We start from the raw sequence: 18,933 nt of genomic DNA on the forward strand, positions 1-18,933 counted from the left end.
CGGTCGTCGAATCGATTGGAGGACAAGTTGTACATGCTTTCCGGGTAAGAATCTCCGGAGTAACTAGTCGTCAGGGACTGATCGCGCGCGCGGAGACGGGGCGAGGCGCACGGGACCGGTCGAAGATTGAAGAGGGGAGCGGCCAGAGAATGAGCGGTCGGCGGCGGCGCAGACAGGTCGTTTTTATACCTGGGCCTTGCCTAGCCCAGCCACACGTGACGAAGCGGACGATTTGCGCTAGTCGTCTTGCGGTATAGCGCAAGTAGCGAAATCCCACCAGAAGTCAATATTCGCGGACCTCGAACTTTTTCTTCTGAACGACAACCTACAGCAAGAACTTGTAGCTTCAGTCTCCGGTCCCGACGGTACGCACCACTTTGAATCTGCTTCCAGCAGCGCAATACTGACAAGCGCAGGTTAAATCGATTGAACTCCTGTTCCTACAAATCACCAAACCACAATCACAATGAAGCACCTCGCGGCATACCTCCTCCTCGGCCTTGGTGGCAACACCTCGCCCTCCGCTGCCGACGTCAAGGTAAGCTTATTACCACGCTGTTCTGTGTCTTTGTTCCAATCTAACGTCGCAACAGGCCGTCCTTGAGTCCGTTGGTATCGAGGCTGACTCCGACCGTCTTGACAAGCTGATCTCCGAGCTTGAGGGCAAGGACATCAACGAACTCATCGCTTCCGGTTCCGAGAAGCTTGCTTCCGTTCCCTCCGGCGGTGCCGGCGGTGCTGCCGCTTCCGGTGGTGCTGCTGCCGCTGGTGGCTCCGCTGAGGCTGAGGCCGCTCCTGAGGCTGCCAAGGAGGAGGAGAAGGAGGAGTCCGACGAGGACATGGGTTTCGGTCTCTTCGACTAAGCGCATCACCATCGCCAAACAAACACCTACCTTTACGAAGTATGATCCGGCCAATCTCTCGACTATCACGAGAATCATGCGCAATGAGAACGATTTTGGGAGTGTTGAGCGTGCACTGCAAGGGGCTTGGAGAAGGATACCGCGGCAATACTAGAATAGTTGCCTGCTGAGATACCCGGAATGAAGCCATGCACCTCCAAGCATTACAGGCAGGTCATCTGCCTTTTGTGACTGCGCCAAGCCTATATTATAAAGTGATTTGCTTCGAGTGTGATTCCTACATCGAAATGGGGTGCTGCCGAGAGTGCTGTACTGCCTTTCTCGCAACTGTTACGTCAACTTTTGCGGCAGGCATGTCACTCATAACTCTAGAGTAGATGCGACGACTGTGACTCTAGGTAAGAAAGGCTAGCATGGCCTTCACTCACCATTGGTGCGACTTCTAGGATATCAGAAAGACTGGAAATGGATTGACTCCGCGTGATGTTATGAATGAGCTCATTTCCCTCAAGTTGTTCCTAGATACTGGAACCTAACCTAAAGGTATACACAAACCTCCATGCTACAATTCCAGCAAGAGATTAACGGCATATACCTTCGAAGTACCATTTCCTGTGCAGTCTTACAAAGGGTTGACTGGGCAAGAACAAGCTCGTTGGTGTGCGAGGACCACTGGAGTTACTAGATGCCTTTTTATAGAGCGAGGCTTGAAAATAGATTGACAATGCAGCATTACCAGCTAGAGTCCGAGAGAAGATTGGAACAAATCCCCACCATCGAAACAATGTCCACTGTGAGTTCTGTCATGGTGGGTGGTGGTGGTGTGTGTGAATGATCGCACCTGTCTAAACCGGCGCTAAGGGGACCTCGCTTAGCGCACAGGGCAGCTACACCCGTGGACCTTTTGAATTTCGCATCGATTCCGTTGACGACCGACAACTACCCTCGCGACCCCAACGAAGTTCTCCCATCAGCTACTTCGACAATCGCAAATATGGCTGACGCTGACTACGACCCCGAGGCCGCAGCTGGTACGCTCTTGCCCTTCCAACGAGCCCTTCCCACACACCCGCACCGCTTCCCTTGGATACGTACACGCACAATGTGACAGGACATGGCTAACGAATCCAACAGCCCTTAAGGCGAAGAGGGCGTTCCGCAAGTTCTCTTACCGCGGCGTTGACCTCGACCAGTACGTCTCCCGACCCCCCGCGACTCTCCGAAAGCGATGGGGAATGTATACAGATGGTGGCGGTATTCTGATCGATATGCAGGCTCCTCGACCTTGGCTCTGAGGAACTCCGCGACCTCGTCCACGCCCGTGCCCGCCGCAGGTTCAACCGTGGTCTCAAGCGCAAGCCCATGGGCCTCATCAAGAAGCTCAGGAAGTCCAAGCGTAGGCAACACTGTCCGCACAGTTGAAGGGAGACAACTAACCCTGAACAGAGGAGGCCAAGCCCAACGAGAAGCCCGACCTCGTCAAGACTCACCTCCGTGACATGATTGTCGTCCCCGAGATGATCGGCAGCGTCATCGGTGTCTACTCCGGAAAGGAGTTCAACCAGGTCGAAATCAAGCCCGAGATGGTCGGCCACTACCTCGCAGAGTTCTCCATCTCATACAGGCCCGTCAAGCACGGAAGGCCAGGTATTGGTGCCACTCACTCTTCCCGTTTCATTCCTCTCAAGTAAACGAACTGGGTTTTGGTTGCATGGGTTCTTTCGTGGGGCGGATATGTACTTGACGACCTAAAATGAATACAGGTGTTGGGTGCATTTACTCTCGATGGCTATGACGTACACAACGATCATGGCGGGCATGAAGATATGGTGTAGATAGCACCACCATTACATTCGAGATACCTCCACACTGCTTCCTCCACTGGGTGATGTGTACTTGTTGTGATCGATGTTGAGCATGCTGGTCGATTGGATTCAATCGCTGCACTATACTGCACTGCGCTTCACATGGGACAGTGGACGTCAGATCAAGAGATAGGGCAAGTCTACAAGTTGGAGGGCAGCGGTAATCGTATTGGGTATTGTTACACTAGGAAATGCAAGTGACGTGTGCTCTCACTACCTTCCAAGGCGCATCTCAACCTTTGCAAAGTTATACAGGGCTCGCAAGAAGACCTGATAATTAACACCCTTGTTGTCTGGCAGGTGGCTGTATTGTGAGTTAGCACAGACCTCGTCATATGAACAAGACAACTTACAACATCTCAGTCAACCTCAGCTGCCACGGCGGATAACCCTTGAGTTGCACAGTAGGGCTGAACAGGATCAGAAGATCCGGTTCGCTCGAAACATGGTCATTTAGCTGGGCATCAATCAAATCAGTGTTGATCTGCTCTTGTCGTACGTCGCCCTTTTGTGCCATCTCGGCTAGTGTGCGTGTCAGGTCGACGATGGTGTCGCGGCCGTCATGTTCAGAGAGAAGGAGGACGGTGAGATGTTGACGTTCCTCCTCTTTCAGTTCGTCGTCTGCGTTCTGGGGAGGCGTATTGGGCGGGGAGTACGAGGAAAGGTGGGGTGCACGGAGGGAGAGGGTGGGCTTTCTACGAGGGCCGAAGTAGGCTTCTAGGGTCGACCAGATGGAAGCGTGGGTTTGGGGGAGATAGTTCTTAAGTACGCCTGTTTGATATTGTTAGCCAGAGCCCTACGTTACCGTGTCCTGTTCTACAGAAAGATGGTGGACTTACCCGTCCGCTCATAGACACTCAGAAACGGTATGCCGGCACTCGCTGCCCAGGCTGCTATCTCACAGACATCGTTCACTAGTCCTTCCAACCCGGCTGTACCCTGACTTCCGTCGTCTTCCTGGTAGTCCACTATCACACTGAGGTGTTTGGGCAGCTTTTCCAGGTCCTTGACGTCGTGGGCTATGAACTCTGGCGTGCGGTGATGGTACTTGAGCAGAGAGACAACCTTCCCCCTCACTAGTCGGTAGGCGCGGCGAAAACGGAAGAAGACGCTGAACAGGAGCGCAACGACGTGGTAGATGGCGAGATGGAGGAAGGTCTTGATGGGGCCTACGAGAGGCTTGCGGCTCTGTTGGGCTGCGCGCTGGCGGCGGTCGCGAAGCGCCTTCTTCCTCTGCGCCTCCTTCTCGCTGTCGGATGGCTCAGAGGGAAGAAACGGCTTCAGGAGTTCTTCGCGTTGCTCGACCGAGAGTTGCTTGCTTCGCCTAAAAGCGGCTTCTTGCTTGGGAGTCAGGCCTGTGGTAGCCATTGCGGGCGGTGTGTGGGTGTTGAGCGACAAAATGAGCTGGGCAGCCAATGTCTAAGTATGGACAACAAGGCAGTCAGAGGCCAAGGGACAGAGAGGAATAATGCGCGCGTTAGCTGGCCATGTCTGGCAGACGTAAGATGATGAAATATCCCAGTGAGGCTGGTGCATACGAGGTACGTGTGGCGGCCGTTCCTGCCGAGCGCGAGCCAAGTATAGACGCGTAGCTGCCTGCTCCGCCATGGGCTGAGGCGTCATTACGCGGAAGCTGTCGCAAGTACAATGAGGCTGTAGGAACTCAAGCTCATTGTTTTGCATCTCTGTATACGTCCTGCCACGACAGGATTGGTGGCATCATAGTGCATGAGGTCACCCGTTGTCCGTTCGGCTGGAACTGCTGCGATTGCGGACCAGGGACCGAGGCGTGGGGTGCGACAAGCCACATTCGCGACTTGGGCATGGTGCTAGCCAGGTCACGACGTGCAGATACACCTGCAACGAGAAATATCTACTCTGTGCCATGTCCAAGTGAGAAGACAACATACGCTAGCAACACCTGGCAGCTTGATGCTTTGCGCCAATCTAAAACACCAGCTCCAGGGCATTCGGGGCGGCATTGGCCCGCTGGGTAGCTGCGATAGCCGCCCGTAATACAATACTGCAGTAGTACTCAACCTCCAAGGCGGATTCCCTCGAATCTCCTGTAACGATGCAGCGCATCAGCTCCGATGGCTCGTCGGTACTCACTCACCAGACGTCGAGGACATCGATACGCGCACCCCAATTCACCCTAGAGAAGTTCACTGTAAGCAGTCGTACAAGTTCAGGGTTGTTTTTACATTGACTCCCGCAGAGCAAAGATTTCCTAGTAAAAGACTTCATCGAAGACCTCTCCCAGATCGCCGTACCTGCGACTCGAAGATCTGGCGGCGCCGGTGGCCAGCAGACATTCGACCCGAAACCGCTCATCCGCACCTTCGAACATGCCCTCACACGACTCAACAGTCTCTCCGAGGACCTGGAAGAAAAGGAGTCTGAGCTGTCAACAGCAGTTCGCCGAGCAGAGCTACAACACAACCAGAATGTCGAGTCGCTAGGAAGGAGACTGGAGGCGGCCATGGACAGGTTCCAACGGCTAGACAGTTCGCTCAATGGTAGTGACGAGGGAGGGTCAGACACTGGAGGCAACGTCGCCATGCGCATCGGTGAGCGACTCGAAGAGCTCGATCGCCAACGCAAGAGAGCCCTAGACGCAAAGTTCTTGATTGAATGCTGGCAAGAAGTCAGCGAACGCGGCGAACTCATGATCCTCGAGGACCAACGGAAGAACGGCGACATAGTACGATGCGCCGAGATTGCACGCCAGCTGCTGCGCATCAGCACACGTCTCGATCCCGAGGGCAGCCAGCGAGTCAACGGAGACGCACCGAATGACATGAAGAGGAGAACGGTACATCAGTCAAGACACAACACAAAGGAGGTCATTGAGAAGTTCTTGGAGAACCTGGAGCAGGATCTCCTAAGCAAGTTTCAGGAATGCTACGCGCGTCCAAACTACCCTGGCATGCGCGACTGTGCCATCGCGCTAAAGGGCTTCAACGACGGGGCTAGTGTCATTGGAACCTATGTCAACCAGCATTCTTTCTTCATTGACCGCATGCAGTTGAATGGAGAAGAGCTGGCGACGGATGTGGAAACTTGGGATCGCCTCCAAGATCCTGATGCGGAACCACCGGGTGTTGAGCCTACGCTGCAATCTCTCATTGATGAAGTCAAGATCGTCGTCCAGGACGAATCTGCCATCATAAAACGAGCCTTCCCTTACTACGAGGAGGTGCTGATCAAGTTCCTCGAGCGCATCTTCCAGCAGTCAATACAAAGTCGGCTGGAGATGGTGCTTGACAAAGCAGGAGAGCTATCATCACTCGCCTTCCTGCGCTCTTTGCAAGCTTCCAGGAGCTATATCACACAATTGGTAGATGATCTAAAATCACATGGGTTGACAGAGCACCCAGAGCCTGCTACATCTGCGGTCGCTGCTACCCTTGACCAGCAGTTGGAGGAGCTTTTCTCCTCTTACTTCATTGGAGAGAAGTATATTGAGCGAGAAAAGAAGAACTTGGAGGAACTATACTCCTCGCTACTACTCAAGTTCACCATCTACCACTCGCGGCGCAGCAAGATGCCTACATCGTACTTTGGATCGCTGGCTCAACGAGGCAAGGAGATGGCTGCATCCGCTCGTGACAAGTACATGGAGCGCTTGGAAAACACAGAATTGCCCGCTAGTCAGAAGGCGACCCTGCTCCGCATTGCTGGCCTGAAGGAGGATCAGCAGGAGAAGAAGGATATTGAAGTGACGGATGAGGATGGCAAGCTATCGCTACCAGTCGCCAAGCGTATGCTCAAATGGCTGGCAGAAGGTGTTGGACGTGGACTCGAGCTGTCGCCTGGTAATGAGACACCCAAGGATGTGCAAATATTGCTTAATCTTCTACTACGACAGATGGGCGAAATCTACTTGGAGACTGCGTTGGACGCGTAAGTCATGTATTCCTCAAACGAGTACACAACTAACACGAATGCAGCGCACAAGATCATGCCGTTTCGCAGGAGAACTCCAAGACACCCCCTGATCTCACCCACCTCCCATCGCTACACGCCATTACCACAATCCTACATCTTCTCCAGCAAACCACGACAACCATTATCCTCCCTCTATGTACACCCAATCTGACTATTCGTCGGGAGATCGAAAAGTCTACCAACAACACAACGTCGACTCTTGAATCGAAACTGTCCAACATACTCAATCTCACATTGACAGCATCGCTCAATTGGGTGAGCAGATGTTTATCTCAACAAAAGAAGACCGATTTCCGACCCAAGGAAGAAGACCTTATGGTAACAAGTGAAACGCAAGCCTGCCGCGACGTCTCCGCATTCCTAACTCGTGTTGCCTCACAAGCTTCTGCCGCGCTCTCTGGTCGCAACCTCTCCTTGTTCCTCGCTGAGCTTGCTCGCGGTTTGCGGTCCCTCGTTCTGGCACACCTGCTAAAATTTTCCATTTCACAAGTCGGTGGTCTTAGTGTTTCCAAGGACATGAACCGTTATGTTGAGCTAGTGAGAGGATGGCCCACAGGTGACGAGCTGGAGCCTGGAGCGATGGATGTTCTGACGGATGTCAGTACGCTATTCATTATTGGACCTGAGGCGCTGAGGGATAGGCTTAGGGCTGCGGGTGGACAAGATGCGCAAGAATTGAAGGGTTTCATTGCGAAAAGAGACGACGTTGGAACTGTCGGGGTGCAGAGCGTGCTTAGTGGCTTGTAGGGTCTTTACATCTTCAGGAAGTTCGCATGATTGTATCAAACTAAGTGTGCTACAATTGTGTCCTCCCGGGGTTTTATCTAGCAATATCTTAGCTTTGCACCTGGTTTCGCGAAATAGTTGCACACGTGACTTTCCAGCGACTTTGATGGTGGTATACACAGACGACAAACAATTACATATATATGGGGCGCAAGCGTTGAAAGATTTGTTGATTTGATAGCACCTGATGGTCAGAATCCATTGATTCTCTTGTAAAGACGGCAATTAATTCGTACGTTGGATCATTATGTACTTGGCATACAATACGAGCTGCCCTTGGATTTGATTTCTACACCAACATTTCACTGGTTGTCATACTCAAGGACGAATCTACGAAAACCGCCATCATACTCCTCGAAAGCCCATGATCGGGCTTCTACTCTGCACCAATTTGGCTGCCAGTCATTCCTGCAGTATTGACGACAGCCTTCCCTCGTAGATCGTCTTTAGGCTTTGGAGTACTTACTGATTATGGGGTAACAGTAGCTCTTAGGGTAAGCAGATATATCCAGTATGATCAGTTCACAATAACCTTCTATTGTCCTACGCTCATGAAGAATGCCCAAATTACCAGTATACCTCAAACTCTACCTCCTTCCTTTCAATAACCGTCCTCATATGCTCGAAACATTCTGTCGTGGCAAATGTCACTTCAACACCACTCCGATCTTACGTTTCCATCTCCTTGCTATCCTTGCTGACCGGCAACTTAACCGAGAACATGGCGTGAGCAGGTGGTAGACACTACACCAAAGCTACCCCAGAGTCCAAATGTGTAAGCCTAGGATAGCTCCATAGAAGCTTTCAAGTGATCAGGTGGTAAGCCGCAATGGTGGAGGCACAAAGCGTGTACAAGCTGTGATAAATATCTCAAGTGCATTATTGGAGGGATTCGGGCTCACAAGTAGCCGAAAGGGTGGAGCAGATTTGGGGGTGGGCGTCTCATGGCCCAGAAAGGCTTAAATTTACCAATACCAGTAGCCCGCAATTAATAAATTAGATCACAGCCTCTGTTCGGTTCAAGTACTGGCACATTGTTACAGCTTTGCTGGTTTTGCGAATGCAAAGAGCGACCTTCCTTTCTTTTCCGGATCTTGCCAAACCCATCCACTTTTACCAATAACTTCTCCTGCCCCACTAGACATTTGTAGCATTGTGGTGTTATCTCCATGATTCGCCAGGAAGCGCCTGTTATCGTTCTTCAGGCGACCGATAATGTGGCCTCGAAGCGGACTGCCGTCGCGATTGAACTCTACAGTATATGTCTCGACAACAGCCTCACCCTCTGGATTGGAAGCAAGCTCCGGCGCAGGAACATCGGTGATCTGTGGTGGAAGTGGGTTCTCTGTGGGATAAGCTCCTTCTTTCCTAGGCTCTTTCGATAAGATCACGACGTACTGATAGCTCAGAACACCGCCATTGCAGAGCACCAGTCCTCTCCGACCTTTGCCGCCTCTCAGCTGTCTTGTCATCTCAGTGAGCGCGTGCATTGAATAGTTGTTGCCAGCCCCACCAAACGACGTCAGACCGCCAAGTATCGTCAATGGTTTGTCACCACCAACAACAGGTAGCCCTAGATGCTGCGCGGCAATTTTAGGAACGATCGGAAAACACGAGTAGATGTCAACGATATCCATCTCTTCCTTGTTTACGCCAGAAACCTTCAAGCTCGCATCAATAGAACGCGCAATGCTAGGCGAGCAGTAGAAGTTCGGTCTTTTCCAGAATTCGTCCGCATCCTTCGTTCCTGCGCCACCAAGTGGATATATCCATTTTGACTCTGATACCCCTAGTTCTTTGGCGAAAGAAGTTGAAGTAAGAATAATGGCAGAGGCGAGGTTGACCGTGTTGAAAGCATTCATAAGCAGGGGATCTGCACGGATCTGATGTAAGCGGTCGTTCCCAGAGTAGAAAGAAGGATGGCGTACAAGGATGACATATCATTCTGTTCCTTTTCCCAACCGTCCCAATCTCTTCTTCACTATTTGAACTTCCGTAATTCCATGCATATTCATTATTCTTCGCAACTTCGGAAAACTCGGCATACAACTTTGCGCTCTCTTGGTGGTTTGCCTTTGGTGTCTGGCCGCGATGCGCACGGAATGCGTTCTCGTAAAGTGGATAAACATGTATTGGTGCACCAATCCTATGAATAGCGCCAAGGTCTTCGCAAGAGTCAGTAGAGGAGAGTGTTTGCCAAAGAGAGGACACTGCACTATTTCCTAGGTCGCGGCCTGTTGGAGTGAAGACCGAATCTACGGCTTCAGACGGCGCTGTCCAGCCTGGCGGAGGAAGCTTCTTTGCAGCTGCGCATGCTGATACTGGGTACAGTTAGTGATGGTGGAAAGAAAGAAAAGTAAATTGGCACGTACACGAAGCTAACGCCTCACCCCCAGTTACAATCGCAACTTTACATTCGCCTTTCGCAATCCGTTTCGCCGCTTCGTCGAGGAGCTTCCCTGGCTTATCACCTCCATGCTCAGAATATCTTTTCCACTTTAGTTTCTGTTCAATCCCCAGCTTCTCTGCCAGAAGCCCGGGCAAGTCCGGGTATGGCCAAGTCCATGTCTTGACGACATCGACGCTGTCGATCGCTGACTGGAGATCGGTATTCGAAGTAGACGAAGTGTCGCTGATGGCCTTTTGAATGGCTTCAAGCATCAATGTTGCGGGCTCTTTCGCGTCCGTGACGGCAGTTGAGCGGTTCTTGATGTCGCCAACGCCGATGATCACGGGGATGTTGGAGGACGGCATATCGATGTAGGAGACGGACTGCAAGGCAAACGTGTCGATACTCTGGCTACCCAAAGCACTTTCTAGCCATGATCATATACTACGCGACGGAGGCGTAAAACACGCTGCAATTCGGAGAGTCATGACTGGCGTGAGGAGTTACATTTGCCGAGGTACAACGCGCGGCGCGAACTACGGCGCGACTATCAGGCGCTGCCTATAATCTGCTTACGCTGTCTTCGCACTTTAGTTGTATCACAATTTGGAACGCATGCATAGAAAAGTGCGAATTGCATATGGAGAGAATGAGGTCGAGTGTGTTCTAGCTGAGGAGATGCTGAAGGTACGTACCATTCAGGGCAATCGACCTGGTGACATCGTATATGATATGATGCAGGTATGTGCATTTAAACAAGATCGGTATTGTCACAAGACTGTGTCGAGGTGCGGGCATTTCGATATCCAGTCTGTTAGTTTTAATTCGGTTCACGTACGGACATTCTAACAGATTGGCATGAAAATCTACTGTATACAAAGGCTTTCTGAGGCCACAGCCAGATTTGGTGCGGCGCCGGTTGCAATATTCCAATCTCTCCATGCAGCATACAGTAACACGACGAAAGCCTGTCCCTCAGGGTTGACGCCTTCCAGTGGCGTCCTCTGACCTTCATTGAGAGAATTGACAACCGGTGCTACAATACCAGTCTCTTCGTCTATATGACGGCTAACAGCTTCTAGCTTCGTTATTGCCCAATCCGTATATCGCTTTCCGAAAAGGCTAGGCTCGAGGACGGCCATTCTAAAAGCTGTAGCAGCCATCAACGCTGTGCCAGCGACCTCTGCGAACCAGGTCTCATCATCGAGATAGTTGCGCAGCAAGCCCACTGTATCGGTATCAGCTTCCATGGCGCCATCGAGAATGCCTTTGGTCATCTGCAGTAAGGCATTCTGCTCTTCCTCGGTTCCAGACACATATCGAGATTTCCGTAAGGTGGCCAGTACCCTTGCCATTCCAGCTGCGGCCCAGGCATTACTTGTACACCATGCACCATCGTCACTCTTCACATTGCATGCACCCGCATCATTGGCTATGTGTTGCCAGTATCCCTTTCGCGTACCGAGAACTTCGTGGTATAGCTCACATTGCCGGACACTCTCCTTCACCATGTCTATATCCGCCGTAAACGTACCATTATAGGCAAGGGCCGGCGGCACCATATAGATAAAGTCGGCCCACAAGGAAGGGTACGCATCGCGGTGTGATACCGCATCATTGGAGAATCTAGGCGTAGTCGAAAGCAGGTCGTGCAGTTGACGGCTTACTGCGGAGAGATATAGGTTATCAGACACGGCGAGGGTTGCTGATCTGGAAAGGAGGAGAGCTGGGATGCAGAGGGATGTCGGATCGGACGATGAGCCTAGTACTTGCTGTTAGCATACGCCCGGTCTTTATGACGTGCCTAGTGAGTATTGAAACTGTAGGACATACCATTTCCTTCACACAGTCTCTGACTGTTGGTCCGTATGAATGGTTTCACATATTGCAGTGCTTCTACATCCTCGACCCTCAACACTGGTATCTCACCGCCTGGAAATGGGTCATGGAAAACGGTAAACTGAGAACTTCTGTATTCGAGGATTGCTTCGAACACCGTTCCATATTCCCAGCTATGCGACGCAGTCTCTCGCGCTTTATCTAGCACCTTATCGATCAGTATTTCTGGAATCATGCCGTGTACTAATCGATCAATATCTCTACACCGGTGATCAGAGTTGATAGTTGCCTGGAAGTTAGGAGTGCGTGAACAAATGGCTGGGACAAATGAAGTTTTCGGCGGCTGCGTCTGGTGTCATGACGCGCGCCTTCGCCTCTTGCCGCGGACAAAAGCTTGGTGAGGGGTTGTTCCTTCTTCCAAGCTCTTTGCCGAAGCTTCAACACACGCAAGACAACAATGCGAGTAAAACAACATGTCTGGCGAGACAGGATTGAGGGGGGAGAACCTGGCAGATTACTGTAGCTTGCATGGATAGGCACAGAGCTCGAGTTGACGTGATTTCTAAGGGATCAATTACCCCAGAGCTACCTTATGTCCGAGGAGTGTCGACTCAAGAGGTACGCGCAACGTCTTTAGTGCTTTCAAAGGAAAGCATACATAGGTAGAAGGGCCAGCATCACGAGGCATTTCCTTTTATGTGCGCGAGGCTACACAATCAACAATCTTGACTGGGAACGAACGGCCGCGTAGCGTTGTTAGGCTGACATGACCCGATGTTGACAGCTTAGTTTTCTCGAGTATTGGTAGGGGATACCAATACGAACAACGTTGCTGGACCGAATGCTCATGAGTTGCGGTACGTCCTAGGCAACGGACCTTGTTTGTCTGGCTTCGAAGCTTATCTTTTGCGACACAATAATATCCATATGGTGCAGTTCACGGAGTGAAGACGAAAACTGGAGTTGCGATCATGTAATACCGAATGGTGGTGAAGGTTCGTCCGGCACTGGGAGTTTAGCGCGAAGGATAGTTCCTCTACTCCGGAATCCGGATACCTAACTAAAGCTGCTAGACTGATGTCTAGTATGACAGTGGGTCGCGCCATGTTTGCAGAAGCCTAAGATTTGATGTACCCACCAGAAGACCCGCAACAGATAATATTCCAAGCGACGTCCAAGCTCCCGGAATTCTCTCTGGATGAAAGTGTTACGTTTTTAAATCTCTGCGGTGCCAGAGCTGAAGATAAGAGTATCAGATGCAGTGATAACGACGCAGGCCTGATCGTATTGTACGCCCAAGGTGAAAATTTTCTAAGCGACTTGCAATATCTCGTTCTACTGTGCATGCTTCTTCACAGCAGATGCAGTCTTGGTTTGGCAGTGTTGGCAGCTTGTCCTGTGGATATGCAAAATCCACAGCTCAATGAAGCACGAACCGCCATCCCCACGATCCCCGGATTTTGCAGTAAATTGTCTGTCTCCATCCACCTCGTGGTGAACTCCATAGCTACCCAGACCCATTTCGCAAACCATCGGCGGGTATTTCGTGCGCTAAGACTTCTAGTCGTATTTCCAGAAGCTTGTCTAAGCTCTGGGCGTGCCTGAATTGAGCCTCATCCCTACGGTTTGCGGCTTTTGTCGGCTCAGTCCCAAAAACCCTCACTCCGCACACCGGCCCGCCCCCATTTAACTCTCCAAACACCAAAATATGAACAGTGCCCATGGCGCACGGGAGTAAAACCGAAGGAATGCGCGACGTGCAGGGCGAACGCCATCAGGCAAGTTAAGCACTGTGTTGCAACCACTACAGCACAAGAGGCGATCTTCCCCGCCTTTTCACGCGGTAGTTTGCCATTACCTAACGATAATTGGTTCCCCAGACTCCCCATTGCTCATGGTTCTGACAAGGGTCTGGGCTGATCGTCCCATACCATGGACAAGACTTGGCCACCGAGCCAGCAGCAGTCCACGGGTACCACATCGGAACCATTCCAAACGTGGAGTATACCTCGTCGTGCGCCGGGCCATACACCACATGTGAAAAATCTGCTATCATAGCCGGCGCATCCTTCACCCGTCTTTGACATTGCTTTCTACATAAGCAGCTGACATCCCCGTGTTGGGATCAGCAAGATTGGTACCGACGCAAACCAAGTCTCCATCATCTCGCAATCTACCTGGGCGTCATGCCGAACCACCACATGGCTGACGAAAAGCCTGAGGCTGTGCCGTATGGCTACGAGGAGAACCAAGTTGGCTTCGAGGAGCCTTTTGTCCACGGCGCTGCTACTGTTGGAGGTGAGACTGGACGAGGAGGAGATACACACCGTGGTTTGAAGAGTCGACACATCCAATTCCTGTAAGTCCGTGTTCTTTGACGTCGCTAAACTGCATGCTGACACTCCACCAGCGCGCTAGGCGGTGCTATCGGAACTGGCCTGTTCATCGGATCTGGATCTATTCTTGCTCTAGTCGGTCCTGCTCCACTCTTCATGGCCTATCTCAGTATGATGCTTGGTAGGTTGTGCCTGTACGAAATGCATGTGAGAAAACCACTAACTTCGTGTCTTCACTTCTGCAGTCGTCTACAATGTCATGAACAACTTGGCCGAAATCGTTACCCTGCTTCCCATGCGTGGTATTACCATCCCGTATTTCATTAAGCGATTTGTAGACCCTAGTCTAGCATTTGCTGCCGGATGGAACTACTGGTATGCATATGCCATTCTCGTTGCTGCCGAAGCTACAGCTGGAGCCATCCTTCTGGAGTATTGGGAGACGCCTGTTCACAACGCTGTCTGGATCACCATCTTTCTTGTGGTGGTTTTGTTCCTTAACATTGTCGCAGTCGAGGTTTTCGGAGAAGCAGAGTTCTGGTTTGCCTCCATCAAGTTCATCACCATCATAGGCCTAGTAATTCTGGGCTTTGTTATCATGTTAGGTGGCAGTCCTAATGATCAAGGCCGACTTGGATTCAGATACTGGAACAACCCGGGTGCTTTCAAACCATACATAGTGGAAGGAAATTCCGGTCGTTTCCTGGCGTACTGGACTGCTTTCGTTCGCGCTGGTTTTGCCTTCATCACATCGCCTGAACTGATTGCACTTGCTGCAGGAGAGACCATCGCCCCTCGCCGTAACATTCCCAAGGCTGCTGGCCGCTTTGTTTACCGTCTGGCCATTTTCTACGGTTTGGGAAGCTTCATCATCGGAGTCATCGTTCCATCAGATGACGACCGTCTCCTCAGCGGTAGCTCCAACGCTTCGGCCTCGCCCTTCGTTATTGGTATTCAACGAGCAGGCATCCAGGGCCTGAATCATGTTGTCAACGCGGCTGTCTTGACATCAGCCTGGTCTGCTGGAAACGCTTTTCTATTCTCTGGATCCCGTGTCTTGTACGGTATGGCTCTCAACGGAGAAGCGCCAAAGGTCTTCGGCAGGACGAGCAAGAAAGGGGTGCCATACGTGGCTGTCCTGGGTACTTGGGCCATAGGTCTTCTTGCTTACCTCAACGTCTCCAATACTGGTGCTCAAGTCTTCCTGTGGTTCTCAAACATCTCCACAATCTCCGGTTTCATCGCCTGGATTGTTGTTATGATCACCTACATCCGCTTCCGCAAAGCCTTGATATTCAACAACTTGCTCGAGTCGCTTCCCTACCGTACGCCATTCCAGCCATACCTCACATACTTTATCCTTGGTGTTGTCTCGCTACTGACCCTCACGAACGGATTTCAAGTCTTTGTGCCAGCCAACTGGTCTGTATCCGATTTCTTGGCCGCCTATATCACTATCCCCATTTTCTTCGTTCTTTACGCAGGCCACAAGATCTACTTCAGAACCGCCTTCGCGATCAAGGTTGAGAACATTGATGTTACGACTGGTGTGCGGGAGATGAATGAGCTGTGTAAAGACGATATCTCTGGTGCACCTGTACCGAAGAACGTCTGGCAGAAGATCTGGTACTGGATTGCGTAGAGTGGTACAAGGGGAGCATGTACAACGTTTATAGCGTACGTGTCTTTGGGCTTTCTTTAATAGATGCCAGCCATCAATGAGATTGTTACGAACCTTCAAGTCGGGTTATCTGTTTTTGTCCAAATATGACTTATCTTATGACTAGAATACCAGGCCATAATCGGTGAGTAGTAGACAAACTGTAAGAAAAGCCTCATGTACTCATTGCGGTTGTCCATGATTCCTCCTTACTGTATCTAACTTGCGATATCACGACCCCCATGAGACGTAATCGTGTATATATACAGAACGACTATGGACGAGCCTTCTTTCAAACTACTCAGCTGGATTTGAGAGATCAAGATGCCTGGAGTTTATCGGAAAATTGAAACATCCCACCCAAGAGGCTTTGTGAGGCCTAACGCGTGCTTGCACCCTGGCTCTAGAGTTTTTGCGTATATCGGCAGTGACCATACACGCCAACTTACCGCCACTGTACTTCTACCTGTCAGCGTCTCCGTCACTGATTCAGAAACTAGAGAGATCCTTCCAAGTTCAGCCATACAAAGACGAGGGTGCTTTGGAAACATACGACTATCGCGAAGCCTGTACGAGACGGCATGTGACACCGATGACTCTGCATTGTCGTGTAGCTCTGTTGGAGATACATAAGACACTAAATCAATGAGGAGCCTTGCAACAGTATCTCGCCAGAACGTGTGGTTGCGTGGAATCTGTGAATTTCTGGCGAAGAGTACCTGGCCAGACGTATGTCCACGACGTTTGGATACGCTAAATTGCGCTCTCTCAAAGCCGTCCATCGACGCATATCTCAACAATCATATTTAGAGCTTGGAACAGCTCCACTCAACTCACTGAGGGTAAAATCACTCTCCGTAAGATGGCATGAGCCCTCAGATAGACGGTTGCTCGTGTTTCTAGGCTCTGCTAACACATGCATAGCGGTTAGCTCCGCCATTTATGCTTGCATCGAATTATGATTCAGTAGACCTTGTGCATAATCCGGACGCCCCGCATCTTCGAGCTCAAGCGTCGTGCCCGGAAAGCTCTCGCCTAAATGTCAACGTGAAGGATGCGCCATTCACAGACCATATCAAGATCTGTACCTTCTATCAGGCGGCACGAAGCGAGCTTTAAGCATACTGAGAACGAATTGGCTCTACTCGCTTAGCTCGGTTAGGGAGCCGATTTGATTGATCTGATTTGATTGTGGCTTAACGCCCTATCTGTTGAGGGAGCTGAGTGATCGGGCGTTAAGCATCATGGCACTGGGCATATAAATCATGAAGACCTCATTTTGCTCTGAAACAGCCACACTGACTAAGTTCTGGGATGTCGCATAGATATTCCTCAGACCAGGGTGCGTCCACGTGGTTGCGGCTCGGAAGTGAGAGTTTGCGACAGCCTGCATTGCTCTTGTCAACAGCTGTATGATAGGCTTCCCGTATCGAGAGGAAAAGAACAGACTGCCGATATGAATCCAAAACCTTCGATGCGATTGATTTTTCCGGGCTTTGTCGGTTTCGTGGAAGCGTCTAGATGACTAGACTGACGAAGGACAATAGCTTCAGGAACCTGGCGACAACAGGGTATATGTTACACTTACCGAGATTGTTTCAACAGGTCAGAAGTATCTAGACATGGAAACATACGTAACATGACTCCAAAGCAAAAATGGGGGAAATGATGATCGCCCTTCACCGGTTCAAAGCCACACGTTTGTACCGTTTCGCTTGGCGTTGCCAAATCCTTTACAGATCAGCGAGTCATGAAACTGCATCTTCCGTAGTCCAATGCTATCCAAAGCCGTTTTGTGACAGCTCGCTAATGTACCTTTGCCCTTGCCATCACATTGCAGCCTCACCCGGATCGGCTGAAAATATCGCCGAATCAACAACAACCGATTGATGCTTCAGAAGTGAACGACGTTGATGAAAGTTTAGAGACAATGTTGAACGAATCTGCGAGAACCGTGTTCAAGAGAACTTTGATTAGGGGCTTACATCATGTCATTCATGTTACCGTCATCACACATGTGCTTACTTACCACAGGATTTCGCAACCATGTTTAGACATGGGACATTCTCTGAGGATCGCCTTGAGACATGAGCTGCGCTGTTCTGTCTCACCGCTGGCGAGGCTGAGCTTTGTCCGACCAGATGCGCATCCAGCTAAATTTACCACGCTTGTGAATCTTGAGCTGCGAGATACGCAATGATGCGAAACTAGCCTAGTCCTGGAAAACGGTGCTTCAGTCTGGCCATAGGAAAACCACTTCTTCTAGGGCATAGAGAGCTGGTAGCAGTAGCTTTCATCAACCACTTCCTCCGGTTTTGGATAGCCGGACAAAGCATCGTCGAGATTGCGCAAGCGTAAGGTTTTCCAAAGCAGCACGGGCCGCAACGGCATGCGCACGTCATCGGCCGTAAAGTTCATGCTTTCTGCACGGTGGAAGCGCTTGGCTTTAGGTGGTCGCTTCGTTGCACTAACAAGGTCATCTGTGGGGGCGGAATACGTGCCGCCAAACCACAACAACGTTGCGAGGTTGCAAGGTTGCAAGGTCTACCCACTGCAAGAACCAGCCCGTTAGGCTTTACGATTACTTGCGCGTCTGCGAGCGACTCGAACATCTTGATTCAAGAATCGATCTCTCTGTCTCCAGTGTCGCGCTTTGACATACGAGAGAAACTCCTAACAGCCTCAGTTGTCCACGTGCAAGGCTTTGAAGGGCTTCAATCATCAATCTCACCGCCAATTTGACCAAACGACGAGTGGCGAGGCCAGCCCTCTCGAACGAAGATGGTGTGTACTGATATGCTTGAGTAGTAGCCGGTGAAGATATCGGAAAATTGTGTTCTTTCGTGATTTGTTGTCAGTACACCCTCTTTGCGCACGATTGTTGGCCCGGAGAAAACCGCCATCGTTGTACGTACGTCGGTTTACGGCGAAGGATCCTTCATCTTCTTACGCCCTCAATCCTTCCTAGTCATCGTGTGGATCGTAAAGTGTCAGGCGGTAATGCAGCTGTGAAGGTCACAAGTGACGTTCGCGCAAGGCGAGATCTCGTCCAAGATATATATCCAGTAAGGCCATGACTCGCAGGGCTCGGACTACCCTAATTATCCATTCCAAGGCGTTACAGCCTTCTCCTGATCTTTTGCAATCCTTTCGCAACCTGCCCAGTCTGAACCAGGATTAGAAATTTCCCGATTGGTTAGTCCAGAACTAACGAACGCGTAGAGGATCTCGACCTTCGAATAGG

At 50.9% G+C, this 18,933-nt stretch overlaps 6 protein-coding genes across 6 annotated transcripts; 4 read left to right on the plus strand and 2 right to left on the minus strand.

Annotated features, from left to right (window-relative positions):
• Positions 1-466: 466 nt before the first annotated feature.
• On the plus strand, positions 467-863 carry GT037_007102 (60s acidic ribosomal protein p2; the record flags this gene model as incomplete). The annotated part of the gene is made up of 2 exons (XM_038932149.1): positions 467-538; positions 594-863. The coding sequence occupies 2 exons, from the start codon at positions 467-469 to the stop codon at positions 861-863; spliced, it is 342 nt and encodes a 113-aa protein (XP_038785621.1).
• A 994-nt stretch (positions 864-1,857) lies between these two features.
• On the plus strand, positions 1,858-2,554 carry GT037_007103 (40s ribosomal protein s15; the record flags this gene model as incomplete). The annotated part of the gene is made up of 4 exons (XM_038932150.1): positions 1,858-1,894; positions 1,998-2,055; positions 2,138-2,259; positions 2,310-2,554. 4 exons carry the CDS (start codon positions 1,858-1,860, stop codon positions 2,552-2,554), a joined length of 462 nt encoding a protein of 153 aa, XP_038785622.1.
• A 387-nt stretch (positions 2,555-2,941) lies between these two features.
• On the minus strand, positions 2,942-4,096 carry GT037_007104 (di--cis-decaprenylcistransferase; the record flags this gene model as incomplete). Its single annotated transcript, XM_038932151.1, has 3 exons — positions 2,942-3,032; positions 3,082-3,499; positions 3,568-4,096. 3 exons carry the CDS (start codon positions 4,094-4,096, stop codon positions 2,942-2,944), a joined length of 1,038 nt encoding a protein of 345 aa, XP_038785623.1.
• Positions 4,097-4,802: 706 nt separating this feature from the next.
• On the plus strand, positions 4,803-7,426 carry GT037_007105 (exocyst complex component sec10; the record flags this gene model as incomplete). The annotated part of the gene is made up of 3 exons (XM_038932152.1): positions 4,803-4,898; positions 4,947-6,634; positions 6,682-7,426. 3 exons carry the CDS (start codon positions 4,803-4,805, stop codon positions 7,424-7,426), a joined length of 2,529 nt encoding a protein of 842 aa, XP_038785624.1.
• A 1,076-nt stretch (positions 7,427-8,502) lies between these two features.
• On the minus strand, positions 8,503-11,928 carry GT037_007106 (uncharacterized protein; the record flags this gene model as incomplete). Its single annotated transcript, XM_038932153.1, has 6 exons — positions 8,503-9,338; positions 9,394-9,786; positions 9,838-10,281; positions 10,550-10,566; positions 10,806-11,616; positions 11,688-11,928. The coding sequence occupies 6 exons, from the start codon at positions 11,926-11,928 to the stop codon at positions 8,503-8,505; spliced, it is 2,742 nt and encodes a 913-aa protein (XP_038785625.1).
• A 1,951-nt stretch (positions 11,929-13,879) lies between these two features.
• On the plus strand, positions 13,880-15,671 carry GT037_007107 (amino-acid permease inda1; the record flags this gene model as incomplete). The annotated part of the gene is made up of 3 exons (XM_038932154.1): positions 13,880-14,052; positions 14,104-14,210; positions 14,275-15,671. 3 exons carry the CDS (start codon positions 13,880-13,882, stop codon positions 15,669-15,671), a joined length of 1,677 nt encoding a protein of 558 aa, XP_038785626.1.
• Between the last annotated feature and the right edge of the window lie 3,262 nt (positions 15,672-18,933).

This window comes from Alternaria burnsii, assembly GCF_013036055.1.
Source record: "Alternaria burnsii strain CBS107.38 chromosome Unknown 731, whole genome shotgun sequence".
In the NCBI taxonomy this organism is placed as follows: Eukaryota; Fungi; Ascomycota; class Dothideomycetes; order Pleosporales; family Pleosporaceae; genus Alternaria; species Alternaria burnsii.